The sequence below is a fragment of the Heterodontus francisci genome, chromosome 3 (assembly GCF_036365525.1).
Source record: "Heterodontus francisci isolate sHetFra1 chromosome 3, sHetFra1.hap1, whole genome shotgun sequence".
NCBI classification, from domain to species: Eukaryota; Metazoa; Chordata; class Chondrichthyes; order Heterodontiformes; family Heterodontidae; genus Heterodontus; species Heterodontus francisci.
This window is the reverse complement of record NC_090373.1, coordinates 192,627,252-192,640,538: the sequence shown is the minus strand read 5'-3', so window position 1 is coordinate 192,640,538 and position 13,287 is coordinate 192,627,252. Positions and strand designations below refer to the sequence as shown.

General features: G+C 46.0%; 1 protein-coding gene across 1 annotated transcript in view; it reads right to left on the bottom strand.

Annotated features, from left to right (window-relative positions):
* The window catches only part of LOC137367174 (calpain-14-like), a 105,148-nt gene that overhangs the window by 37,617 nt on the left and 54,244 nt on the right, over positions 1 to 13,287 (bottom strand). Inside the window, exons 9-17 of the mRNA XM_068028610.1 lie at positions 8,570 to 8,730; positions 8,089 to 8,129; positions 7,349 to 7,400; positions 7,228 to 7,239; positions 6,740 to 6,948; positions 5,993 to 6,029; positions 3,193 to 3,252; positions 1,933 to 2,028; positions 692 to 754 (exon numbers count right to left, since the gene is read on the bottom strand). Coding sequence (XP_067884711.1) covers positions 692 to 754; positions 1,933 to 2,028; positions 3,193 to 3,252; positions 5,993 to 6,029; positions 6,740 to 6,948; positions 7,228 to 7,239; positions 7,349 to 7,400; positions 8,089 to 8,129; positions 8,570 to 8,730 — 731 coding nt within the window. The remainder of the gene's footprint in view (positions 1 to 691; positions 755 to 1,932; positions 2,029 to 3,192; positions 3,253 to 5,992; positions 6,030 to 6,739; positions 6,949 to 7,227; positions 7,240 to 7,348; positions 7,401 to 8,088; positions 8,130 to 8,569; positions 8,731 to 13,287) is intronic.

Genomic DNA, 13,287 nt, shown 5'->3' with positions numbered 1-13,287 from the left:
TTCAGTGGGTCACACATTGGCCTTTCCCCTCTGGGACTGGGTGGTTCAGTGGGTCACACATTGGCCTTTCCCCTCTGGGACTGGGTGGTTCAGTGGGTCACACACTGTCCTTGTTTCTCTGGCACTGGATGGTACAGTGGGTCACACACTGCCCTTTCCCCTCTCGGACTGGGTGGTTCAGTGGGTCACACACTGTCCTTGTTCCTCTGGGACTGGGTGGTTCAGTGGGTCACACACTGCCCTTTCCCCTCTGGGACTGGATGGTACAGTGGGTCACACACTGTCCTTGTTTCTCTGGGACTGGATGGTACAGTGGGTCACACAGTGTCCTTTCCCCTCTGGGACTGGGTGGTTCAGTGGGTCACACACTGCCCTTTCCCCTCTGGGACTGGGTGGTTCAGTGGGTCACACACTGTCTTTGTTCCCTTCTGGAAGTTTGAATCACACTGTCTGGGGCCGGGTTTGGATGCCTCTCTATGTGTTTGGAGCAGAACTACATTTGGTCCGTCTGAAGCTATTTTATCGTGGAATCGCAGTATTAAAGTGACCCATGAAAGGACTGAGGTGGACTGAAGCATTACAGGAAATCATGAACCCAATGACACCAGTTGTTTGTGGTGTGAATGAGTCCCAAGTATACAACATCAGCCCAGGGGATAAATAACTGGAGAGTAAATGAGCAAGAACTTACCTGAGCAGTGGACGAAGTGGGTGACATGGGGTCGGAAAACCTCCTGCTGTTATGATGCCTGGCCTGGAAATGAAAGAGAGAGTCAGCAGGTCTGCGTCATGTGTTTCTGGTACAGCCAGGTTACAGTGGATGACTGGACAAGTAGAGAAATTGGAATCGTGTATGAATGATAGTGATTGTTTGCAAGGATTAGTCAATAACTCAATCATCATTGGACTGTGTGTCTAACTGGATGGCAGAAAGTGGCCTAGATGGGCCTTGGTCTGTCTTCATCTGGCAATTCCTATATTAGTGTCAGAGTCCTTGAGTCATTTATGGCCCATCGAGTCTGTGCCAGCTCTCCACAGAGATATGCAGTCAGTCCCATTCCCCCGCTCAATCCCCGTAGCTCTGCCAAGATATTTCTCTCAGGTGGCCATCCAACTTCCTCTTGAAGTCAGTAATTGTCTCCGCTTCCACCTTGAGCCTTGAAACCCAAAACTATCAGAGAAAAACTAATGAGGTTGTTCCTTCTTGTAATTCTTGAGAGTGGATTCCATCCTATTAAAGTCAGGAGAGGTGTTTGCTTGTGTATCAGTGAATGCTGTGCTGAGGTACAACACTGGCCTTCCATCCTGTATCTTTCCTTGCATCTGCTAAGCTCTAGTCTAGCCTGGATTTAGCTCAGGGCACCATCAACCCAGTCTTTTGCATGTGTGTGAGCCTGGTGTGTAAAATTGGCACAAAATCAGGAATCGTATTTTAGTGGGAGAAATGGGAACATCATTCCTGTGCTCTTCTAAAGTTGGTGTTCGGGCACATTGTTTGTGCAGAGTAAAGGGAGGTTTGCTCTGTGACAAATCAATTCTAAACCTAATTTGATTCTCCCCCTCGCCTCCTCCACACCAACCCCCCCCCCCCTTACCCCACCCACTCTAGTGTCAGCCTTAGCTCAGGGGTAGCTCTCTGGCCCATGAGTTAGCACACCATGGCTTCAAACTCACTCCAGGACTAAAGCACACAGTGCAGGCTGGCACTGAGTGAGTGCTGTCTTCCAGATATTGAGATCAATCCCTGGTTGGGTGCTTGTTGGAGATCTATTTGAGGGAGGTGTCCGAGACACCATGTGTCCCTCAATCTCCAATACCAAAAGAAGATGCTGCTTAACTACTGCTTGTATGCTAGTTAGTGCTAGTTCTTATGTTGAACTAAAAATAAAACAGTGACTAAACACAAGTGGACAAGAACGGGAAACAGCTTACCTGCAGTGTGGTGGGAGACAAAGGGCTGGGCGACAGAGGGGGGCTACAACTATCAGACCATCTGGACTGAGGGAATGACCACCTTGGCTGCAGGGTCTGTGAGGAGGCAAAGAGAATTGGTGAATGTGAAGTGTGCACAGATCATCAACTGGGCAGACTCTCTCTCCTATAAACCAGGTGAGTCAGACAGTGAAATAATTCATAAGAGTCAGCCGCGGTACAGTGGTAGTACTCGCACCTGAGACAGAGGCCAGGCCATTGCAGAGGGTTGAGCACATAATGTAGGTTGGCACCGAGGTACCAAGTGAGTGCTGCACTGTCAGAGATGCAGTGTTTTGCTTGAGCCATTTTAACATCGGAACAAAGGTCAGCCATTCAGTAGCCTGATCCTGTTTCACCAATCCATGTGATCATGGCTAATCTGAAGCTGAACTCCATTTACCTGCCTTATCTCCACAACCAAAAAAACATCCATCACTCTCAGTCTTGAAAGTCCCCCACCATTCCCAGCCTTTTGAGGAGCGAGCTCCAGACTTACACCACCAGGAAGTGCTTCCTGCTGTCACTCCTAAATGGCCTCACTCTAATTTTATGACTGTGCCACCTTTCTTCTGGATTCTCTCACCAAAGGAAAGAGTTTTTCTCTATTTACTGTATTGAATTTCTGAATCATTTCCTCGATTAGATCACTTCTCAACCATCAAGGCAATACAAGCTCACTTTATGCTTATAATTTAACCCTTTTAGCCCCAGTTATCATTCTGGTGACACTGTACTGCTTCCTCCAAGGCCAATGTATCCTTTCTGAGGGCTGGTGCCTCATTTGCCTGTTCAGATGGATGTAAAAGATCCCATGGCACCATTTGAGAAACAGCAGGGGCAACTGGCTGGACAACATTCATCCTCTGCCCCGGAATGACTGCACTTCCAAAAATTACTTCAATGGCTGTGAAGTGCTTTGGGATGTTGAAAGGAGCTATCAAAATGTAACTCTGCCCTTCCTCACAGTGCATCCCACCTGCAGTGGTGGGCGGGGAGCGGGTGAATCTGGGGAGGGAGGGGTTTCTGGACTATGTCAAGGGAATGCCAGTAGTTGATGGATGGGTGTCTGGTAAGAACATTGATATACCTTCTACTGGCTTGCTCAGCTCCTGTCAGCTCCCTCTCTAGTGGGTCCAGTGTTTCCGCACAGGCCAAACTCTCTGCATTTACTCAACCTACATACAGGAAAGTAACATACAGGCCGTTAGCAACACTCACCTGGGCATATTCATTGAAAATCTGTTCCCAAGAGCTGTTATTGGTTCTGCTCAGTGCTGGCTGAGAGAGAGAGAGAGAGAGAAAGATATCACATTAAAAAAAAGGCCATACATTTCCACATATGGTCTGTCCAATCAATATTTGCCTTCTCCTTTTTGCTGCTATCAGTATACTGGGGTCACTGAATGTCCCTAAATAAGACAGAGGAGAGAGATGATTGACACCTAAGGCCTTCCACTCTGCAACGATCTGCTAGAAGTTATGAGAAAGAAGGCACACCTTCCCACCTGAGGGTCCACCTTCGCCAAGGACCCCCTGAAGGGTGGAGGGGCTGCTGCCTTTTACCAGGTACAGAAATTGAACAGCGGGTAAGATATAGGCATCTGAGGAGTAGGGATGGGGAGGCAAATCTTGTGTGAGGCTGGCCTTTGGTGTCTCCCCTGACCTTTGGGCCACCTCCACCCCTTGCCTGTGGATGGGGAGGGGAGAGAAGCGCATTGTAGGTCAGGCAATGTCATACATTTAATCCATGCTGGCCTCCTCGTAAGCCCGATTTCATGATTGAAATTTTATGTCCAAGGACAGAAATGAAGGGAAATAAGTCAAATGAAAGGTTTTCCTCAGTCACACTTTTTTCCTAATACAATGTCTTTGCATTAACTCCCAAGATATTTTGAGGCTTCCTTCTTTTCCATTTCCACTCCCTCTCTCAGGATTCTGTGAGCTGCAGGGTAAAATGTCACAAATGCTAAAATATCTTTGTTGTGATTACTATACCTTACTATTGTACGTGGCTTGTCAGCTGTGCCTCAGTGGGCTGCACTCTCACCTTCGGAGTTAGAAGCTTGGGGACTCAAGTCCCACTCTTGAAACTTGATCACAAAATCTAGGCTGACACTCCCGTGCAGTACTGAGGGAGTGCTGCAGTGTTGGAGGTACTGCATTTCAGATGGGCTGTTAAACGGAAGCCCTTAGGTGTATGTAAAAGATCCTGAGGATTATCTGAAGAGCAAGGGAGTACTCGCTGGTGTCCTGGACAATAATTATCCATCAATCAACATTGCTGGAACATTATCTGCTTATCTGAACATTTATCTCATTGTTATTTGTGGGAGCTTGCTGTGCAGAAAACATGATTTGGGATTTGAAAGGGGGTTTCTAATCTGCAGTAGTTCACCAAGGCTTCTTCCTTCAGCATTACTGGGTCAAAATCCTGGAACTCCCTTCCTTATGGTATCGTGGTTGTTCCTACACCTCAACAGCACATGGTGTAGGGGGTAACATATTAGTACAAAGGACTGGTTAGCTAACAGGAAGCAGAGAGTAGGGATAAATGGGTCTTCTTTGGGTTGGCAAACTGTAACTAGTGGAGTGCCACAGGGATCAGTGCTGGGGCCTCAACTATTTACAATCTATATCAATGATTTGGATAAAGGAACCAGAATGTATGGGAGCTAAATGTGCCAAAGACACCAAGATAGGAAGGAAAGTAAATTGTCAAGAGGAGGTAAAGAGTCTATAAAAGGATATCGATAGGTTAAGTGAGTGGGCAAAAAATTGGCAGACGGAGTATAATGTGGGAAAATGTGAAGTTGTCCACTTTGGCAGGCAGAGTAAAAAAGCAGTATATTATTGAAATGGAGAGAGATTGCAGAACTCAGAGATGTGGGTGTCCTAGTCCATGAATCACAAAAGGTTAGTATGTAGATACAGCAAGTGATTAGGAAGGCAAATGGAATGTTGATTTTTATTGCAAGGGGAATTGAGTATAAAAGTAGGAAAGTTTTACTGCAGCTGTACAGGGCCTTGGTGAGACCACATCTGGAGTACTGTGTACAGTTTTGCTCTCCTTATTTGCAAAAGGATATAATTGTGGTTCAAAGCAGTTCAGAGAAGGTTCACTCGACTAATTCTGGGGATGAAGGGCTTATCTTATGAAGAAAGGTTGAACAGGTTGAGTCTGTACTCATTGGAGTTTAGAAGAATGAGAGATGATCTTATTAAAACATATAAGATCCTGAGTGTAGTATAAGGGTTTGAAAGGGTTAATGTTTGAGACAGTGTAAGGAATACCGCCCACCATGATGATGTAAGAGATCACATGAGAGAGAGACTGGAGGGAGATGCAGCATGGCTTCAGACAAGTCATACAGACTTGTGCAAAGCTGTATATAGTTAGAATGTATTAAGAGCTCGTGCTCAAATTACCGACGACTCAGTAATCTCTCTTAGCTGGACTAACCAAATATACTAAGGTGGCAGCAAACTAACCAAATATACAACACAGAAGGATGTTTCCTCTTGCGGGGAGACGAGAACTAGAGGATACAGTTTAAGAATAAGGGGTCTCCCTTTTAAGGCGGAGATGAGGCGAAATGTTTTCTGTCAGAGTTTCGTTAGTCTGTGGAATTCTCTTCCTCAGAAAGCAGTGGAGGCTGGGCCATTGAATTTATTCAAGGCAGAGTTAGATAGATTTTTTTAATAGACAAGGGAATCGAGGGTTATGGGGGGCAGAGAGGAAAGTGGAGTGGAGACCACAACCAGATCAGCCATGATCTTATTGAATGGCGGAGCAGGCTCGAAGGGCTGAATGGCCTACTCCTGCTCCGAAGTCCTATATTCCTACATGGACTGCAGCGGTTCAAGAAGACGACTTACCACCACCTTCTCAAGAGCCATTAGGGATGGTCAATAAATACTGGCCTTGCCAGCAACGCCCACCATCCCATGACTAAATAAATTTTAAAAATTCAACAGTTTGTTCTTTCTTTAAGTATCATGATAAGAAACTGCTGGGTACCGTAGGCTGCTGATGATTAGAGTTGGAACTTGTATTTCTGCAAGAAAAGAGATATAAAACCATGTTATATATTCAGTTTTGTTATACAAATGTAATCAAACTGCTTTACACAGAGAGAGGGGAAGTTCAAGATCGCTTCTGACCCGACATGAAGCTATTGCTTAGTCTCCAGCCCATTATTCATTCGCAGGGTGTGAGCATTGCTGGCAAGGCTAGTATTTATTGTCCATGCTTTAGTTACCCTGAGAAAATGATGGTTGGCCTTCTTCTTGAGTTGCTGCTGTCCGTGTTTGTAATGGTTTGATACAACTGACTGTCTTGCTGGATCACTTCAGAGGGAAGTAAAGAGTCGACCACACTGGGGTGGGACTGAAGTCACGTATCGGCCAGATAGGGTAAGGACAGCAGGTTTCATTCCCTGAAGGGCATTCGTGAACCATTAGGTTTTGATGAAAAATCCGGCGACTCCCGCAGATTTTTCTCTGGTGCCAGCGCACAAATTGTCCGATTTAATCAATTCCATTTCCCAATTTGCAATGGTGGCATTGAACTCCAAATCTCTGAGCTACTCGTCCAGTACCAATAACCACTCGGCCACCCTCCTTTCTTTACCTACTCTTATCATCAGAGGTGCCTGCACTGAGGCTCCGACTCCTCACATGGATTTCTTAATATAGACAAAGAGAGTAAAGTAGACGGAGAGAAGAAGAAATAGTGAGAGAATCAGAGAATTAAACGATAAATTACTTTTGATAATTCCCCTTCTGGAAGTAGGCACGCAGGATGAACTCTGCTTGTTCATTGGGGTTGTAGGTAGATGGCACCAAGATGTAGGTGCCTGGTCCCAGCTGGTAGCTTTCACTGACCTCCCTGGTGTTCTGGTACTTTATCCCTCGTTTTACAAGGTAACGCTCATCCAAGAATGTCTGTGGCACCTTCCCATTCTGTACCTGGAACTTACATTGAAATGAAAAACAAGCAGTAGAATCTTATCACAGCACCGTACAGCACAGCGGAGGCCATTCAGCCCATCATGCCTGTACCAGCTCTTTGAAAGAGCTGTCCAATCAGTCTTGCTACCCCTGCTCTTTCCCCATAGCTCTGCAGATTTTCTCATTGTAAAATTAATCGGGACTATTGGTTCAGTTAAAGCTTCTATACACTGAATGCAGCATTAATCAGAGAATTAGCAAAAACAAAGCAGGCAATAAAACGCAAGAAATATATATACTTACTGTGGGAGGAACCTGAGGGAAGGAAGAGAGAAGAGATTGTCAGCTATATTGTGTTTTCACAGAATGGTGCCCTCATTTGATTCCATATTTATCCCTATGTAGGTTGTAAGTTACCAATTACCTTATGCCATCTTCCAGAGACATGAAGGACAGAAGCTATGAGGCAGATTTTGCTGTCAAGAGAACAGCAAGACTGATAGCACTTTCCATTATTTAAGGGTAAGTAGCACAATAACCTTAGGTTTGGGATAGGTGTGTGCTTGAATCTGAATCTAAGTTACGAAGTTCCACCATTAACTTTGGTTTCTCTGGTTTTTCCTTTTGTAACTTGCCGTCTTTGCCCAATAATTACCCAGAATGTTAAGTCAAGATATTCAGGGGAACAGAAAGGGTAGATAGAGAGAAATATTTCCGCTGGTTAGGGAGCATAGGAGCAGCGGGAATAGTCTAACAATTAGAGCTAGTCCTTTCAGGAGTGAAATTAGAAAAGACTTCTACACACGAAGCATGGTAGAAGTTTGGAACTCTCTTCTGAAAATGGCATTTGATGCTCGATCAATTGTTAATCAATCTCTCTGGCACCCAAAATTAACTATTGAAGTGTGGAGTCTTGTTCCTTCAGGGTTGAATTTTTCAGGGAGATTTTAAAAATGCTAATTTTTTAAATTTTAAACTTTTTTTTTTTCTTACTTTTCCTTTTGTCTCTCTCAATCCACTCTTTCTTTCCCTCTCTTCATTCATCTTTCTGTACCTGATCTGGCATTCAATTCACACCTTTAATTCACCCTCCTTCTCAGTCCTTTAGCTGTTTATTTCCCAATCCTTTAATCTCATTGGTTGAGGAGATACCCAGTTGCTTACCCGGTTTGGTCAGGTTCCAGATCCCTGTTTCCCTTGCTGTGCTGTTATAAGCTCACACATTCAGCAACTTTATGGGCAAAAGCGTTTGGAGCAGAAGGGTATAGGGGAGATTCCAACCAATGGCTGACACTGTTAGATTAGAACAGGACATTCAGCCCCTCCAGCAAATACTGGCAGTCAGAGTGAGTACAGGATCATCATACTCTGAGTTGGAGGGGCTGAACAAGAGAAAAAGTCAGGGTGAAAAGAGAAGGAGGGATAGAGAAAGAGAGAGAGAGAGAAGGGGACACACTAAGACGCAGCCTGAAAATGCCGCGACTGCCATCCCCACAGGTTTCAACACCTTTTTGTTGAAAGAGTTCACTCGCCCCCTTCATCGTCCTCCACCTTTGGGAAAGTAGAAGCTGCCATTCCCATTGAGAGTATTTTAATTATATATAATATATAAGTATTTCAATGACTGTCCAGCGATGCCACTTACTTTGAAAAGGAGGCAGGCTATGTAAAAGTTGGAGCTTTTGTTTCGCTGCCGGTCTCTTGGCTTCTGCAGGAGGCACACAATGAAGGGGCAGCTGTTGGTCTGTTTGTCCATATCACTCTCGGTCAGAGTCACACAGTACTGTGGATTTATGCAAAACATGTCTGCAAAAATAAATGGGGAGTTCATACAAGATGCCTGAAACATGTTTCGGATGAGATGTTAAAACCAAGTTCTGATGTAAGGTCACAGACCTGAAATGTTAACTCTGTTTTTCTCTCCACAGATGCTACCTGACCTCCTGAAATGCAAGTCTTTCTTTTTTTGTCAGCTCCCAGATCTGTGACTCCAGCCTGTTGCCTACAGCTCCCCATGTGAATCTCTCCAATCAGGTTTCCTCCAGTCTCAAAGCATTGAAACATCATGAACCATAATCACAAATGATACGAGCTGTGCCTGTGGTGCACTACTCCTCCATGTCATCCTCGACTTCTCTGCAGCCTTCAACTTACTGGAGGACAGTATCATAGTGGTAATGTTACTGGGCTAGTAATTCAGAGCTCTGGACTATTACTCTGGAGACATGAGTTCAAATCCCACCAAGGCAGCTGGGGGAATTTAAATTCAATTAATTAATAAATGTGGAATAATGACTGTGAAATTACTGGATTACCATAAAACCTATTTGGTTTACTAATGCCCTTCAGGGGAGGAAATCTTACTGGATCTAGCCTACATATGACAGCAGACCCACCACAACAAAATGGTCTACCCTCAACTACCCCATAAGCCACTCAGTTGTATCAAGCTGCTACAGAAAAGAATAAAACCAGACAGGCCACCCAGCAACAACCTAGGCATCAGAAACACACTGCCCAGTCAATCCTGCAAAGTCCTCCTCCGGTACATCTGGAGGCTGTTGGCTGTTGGGAGAGCTGTCCCACAGACTGGTCAAGCAACAGCCTGACATAGTCATACTCACTGAATCATACCTTACAGACAATGTCCCACCTCCATCATCATCCCTGGGTATTTCCTGTCCCACCAGAAGAGGCAGTGGGGAGGGGGTGGACCTGGCAGTCCTCAACATTGACTCTGAAATCTCATGGCATCAAGTCAAACATGGGGAAGGAAACCTCCTGCTGATTACCATCTACCGCCCTCCCTCAGCTGATGAATCAGTACTCCTCCATTTTGAACACCACTTCGAAGAAGCACTGCGGGTAGCAAGGGCACAGAATGTAGTCTGGGTGGGGGACTTTTTTTAATTCTTTCATGGCATGTGGGTGTCACTGGCAAGGCCAGCATTTATTGTCCATCCCTAATTGCCCTTAACAACTTGCTTGGCCACTTCAGAGAGCAGTCAAAAGTCGGCCACATTGCTGTGGGTCAAGAGTCACATGTAGGCCAGACCAGCTAAGGACAGCAGATTTCCTTCCCTATAGGACATTAGTGAATCAGATGGGTTTTTTACGACAATCGACAATGGTTTCATGGTCACCATTACTGAGACTAGCTTTCAATTCCAGATTTTTTTTTATCAGTAATTGAATTTAAATTTCACCTGCAGCCATGGTGGGATTTGAACCCATAGCAACAGGACATTAATCAGGATTATTAGTTCAGTGACATTACCACCACACCACTGTCTCCCCTTCAATGTCCATCACCAAGACTGGCTTGGTATATGGCTACTCCAGTTCAGTTTCTGGTCAATGGTAGCCCCTAGGATGTTGATAGTGGGGGATTCAGCGATGGTAATGCCATTGAATGTCAAGGGGAGATGGTTAGATTCTCTCTTGTTGGAAATGATCATTGCCTGGCACTTGTGTGGCACGAATGTTACTTGTCACTTATCAGCTCAAGCCTGGATACTGTCCAGGTCTTGCTGCATTTCTACATGGACTGCTTCAGTATCTGAGGAGTTGCGAATGGTGCTGAACATTGTGCAATCATCAGTGAACATCCCCACTTCTGACCCTATGATTGATGAAGCAGCTGAAGGTGGTTGGGTCTAGGACACTACCCTGAGGAACTCCTGCAGTGATGTCCTGGACCACAACCATCTTCCTTTGCGTTAGGAATGATTCCAACCAGTGGAGAGTTTTCCCCGATTCCCATTGACTCCAGTTTTACTAGGGCTCCTTGATGCCATACACAGTCACTGTCACCTCACCTCTTGAGTTCAGCTCTTTTGTCCATGTTTGAACCAAGGTTGTAATGAGGTCAGGAGCGGAGTGGGCTGGCGGAACCCAAACTGAGCATCACTAAGCAGGTTATTGCGAAGCAAGTGCTGCTTGATGGCACTGTTGATGACACCTTCCATCACTTTACTGATGATAGAGAGTAGACTGATGGGGCGGTAATTGGCGGGGTTGCACTTGTCCTGCTTTTTGTGTACAGGACATTCCTGGGCAATTTTCCACATTGCCGGGTAGATGCCAGTGTTGTTGCTGTACTGGAACAGCTTGGCTAGGGGCGCAGCAAGTTCTGGAGCACAGGTCTTCAGTACTGTTGCCGGAATATTGGTCAGGGCCCATAGCCTTTGCAGTATCCAGTGCCTTCAGTCGTTTCTTGATATCACGCGGAGTGAATCGAATTGGCTGAAGTCTGGCATCTGTGATGCTGGGGACTTCAGGAGGAGGCCGAGATGGATCATCGACTCGGCAGTTCTGGCTGAAGTTGTTGCAAATGCTTCAGCCTTATCTTTCGCAGTGATGTGCTGGGCTGTCCCATCATTGAGGATGGGGATATTTGTGCAGCCACCTCCTCCAGTTAGTTGTTTAATTGTCCACCACCATTCATGGCTGGATGTGGCAGGACTGCAGAGCTTCGATCTGATCCGTTGATTATGGGATCGCTTATGCAGTTTGGCACGCAGCTAGTCCTGTGTTGTAGATTCACCAGGTTGACACCTCATTTTGAGGTATGCCTGGTGCTGCTCCTGGCATGCCCTCTGGCACTCTTCATTGAACCAGGGTTGGTCTCCTAGCTTGATGGTAATGGTAGAGCGGGGGATATGCCGGGCCATGAGGTTATAGATTGTGGTTGAGTACAATTCTGCTGCTGCTGATGGCTCACAGTGCCTCATGGATGCCCAGTTTTGCATTGCTAGATCTGTTCGAAATCTATCCCATTTAGCACGGTGGTAGTGCCACACAACACGATAGACGGTGTCGTCAATGTGAAGGCGGGACTTCGTCTTTGTTTTCACTGTGTCAAAGAAGTTTTTCCTCATGTCACTTCCGGTTCTTTTGTCAATCACCTTAAATTGGTGCACGCTGGTTTGTGATCCTTCCACCTGAGCACACTTTAGTAACTCTCCCCCATCTCTGCCCTTTATTCTATTGGTATCCCAGTCTATATTAGGATAATCTACGAGAGTATTAATGTGTCCAATTTTGAGCACCACACTTTAGGAAGAATTTAAAGGCATTGGAGACAGGGTGCTGAAAAGATTTATGAGAATAGTTCCAGGGATGAGGAGCTTCAGTTAGGAGGATAGATTGGAGAAGCTGGGGTTGTTCTCCTTAGAGAACAGAAGGTTGAGAGGCGATTTGATAGAGGTGCTCAAAATCATGAGGGGTCTGGACAGAGTAGATAGAGAGAAACTGTTCCCATTGCTGGAAGGGTCGAGAACCAGAGGACACTGGTATAAGGTGACTGGGAAAAGAACCAAAGGCAACATGAGGAAAAACATTTGTATGTTGCGAGTGGTGAGGATCTGGAATGCACTGCCCGAAAGTGTGGTGGAGGCAGATTCAATCATGGCTTTCAAAAAGGATTGAATACATTGTCGATTGTTGCAAAAACCTATTTGGTTCACTCATCCTTTAGGGAAGGAAATCTGCTGTCCTTACCTGGTCTGGCCTACATGTGACTCCAGACCTACAGCAATGTGATTGACTCTTAAATGAATTCTGAAATTGCTGAGCAAGCCACTCAGTTGTACCTAACCGCGAAAAAGTCAGTAAGGAATGAAACCGGACAGACCACCCAGCATCGACCTAGGCACCGGAAACAACAGTGGTAAACCCAGCCCTGTTGACCCTGCAAAGTCCTCCTTACTAACATCTCGGGGCTTTGACAAAGTTGGGAGAGCTGTCCCACAGACTAGTCAAGCAACAGCCTGACATAGTCATACTCACGGAATCATAGCTTACAATGTCCCAGACACTGCCATCACATCCTCTGGTATGTCCTGTCCCACTGGCAGGACAGACCCAGCACAGCTGGCGGCACAGTGATATACAGTCAGGAGGGAGTTGCCCTGGGAGTTGTCAACATCGACTCCAGACCCCATGATGTCTCATAGCATCAGGTCAAACATGGACAAGGAAACCTCCTGTGATTGTCACCTACCACCCTCCCTCAGCTGATGAATCAGTACTCCTCCATGTTGATCACCACTTGGAGGAAGCACTGAGGGTGGCAAGGGCACAGAATGTACTCTGGGTGGGGGACATCAATGTCCATCACCAAGAGTGGCTCAGGAGCACCACTACTGGGCAGCACAGTGGTTAGCACCGCAGCCTCACAGCTCCAGGGACCCGGGTTCGATTCTGGGTACTGCCTGTGCGGAGTTTGCAAGTTCTCCCTGTGTCTGCGTGGGTTTTCGCCAGGCGCTCCGGTTTCCTCCCACATCCAAAGACTTGCAGGTGATAGGTAAATTGGCCGTAGTAAATTGCCCCTAGTGTAGGGAGATGATAGGGAATATGGTA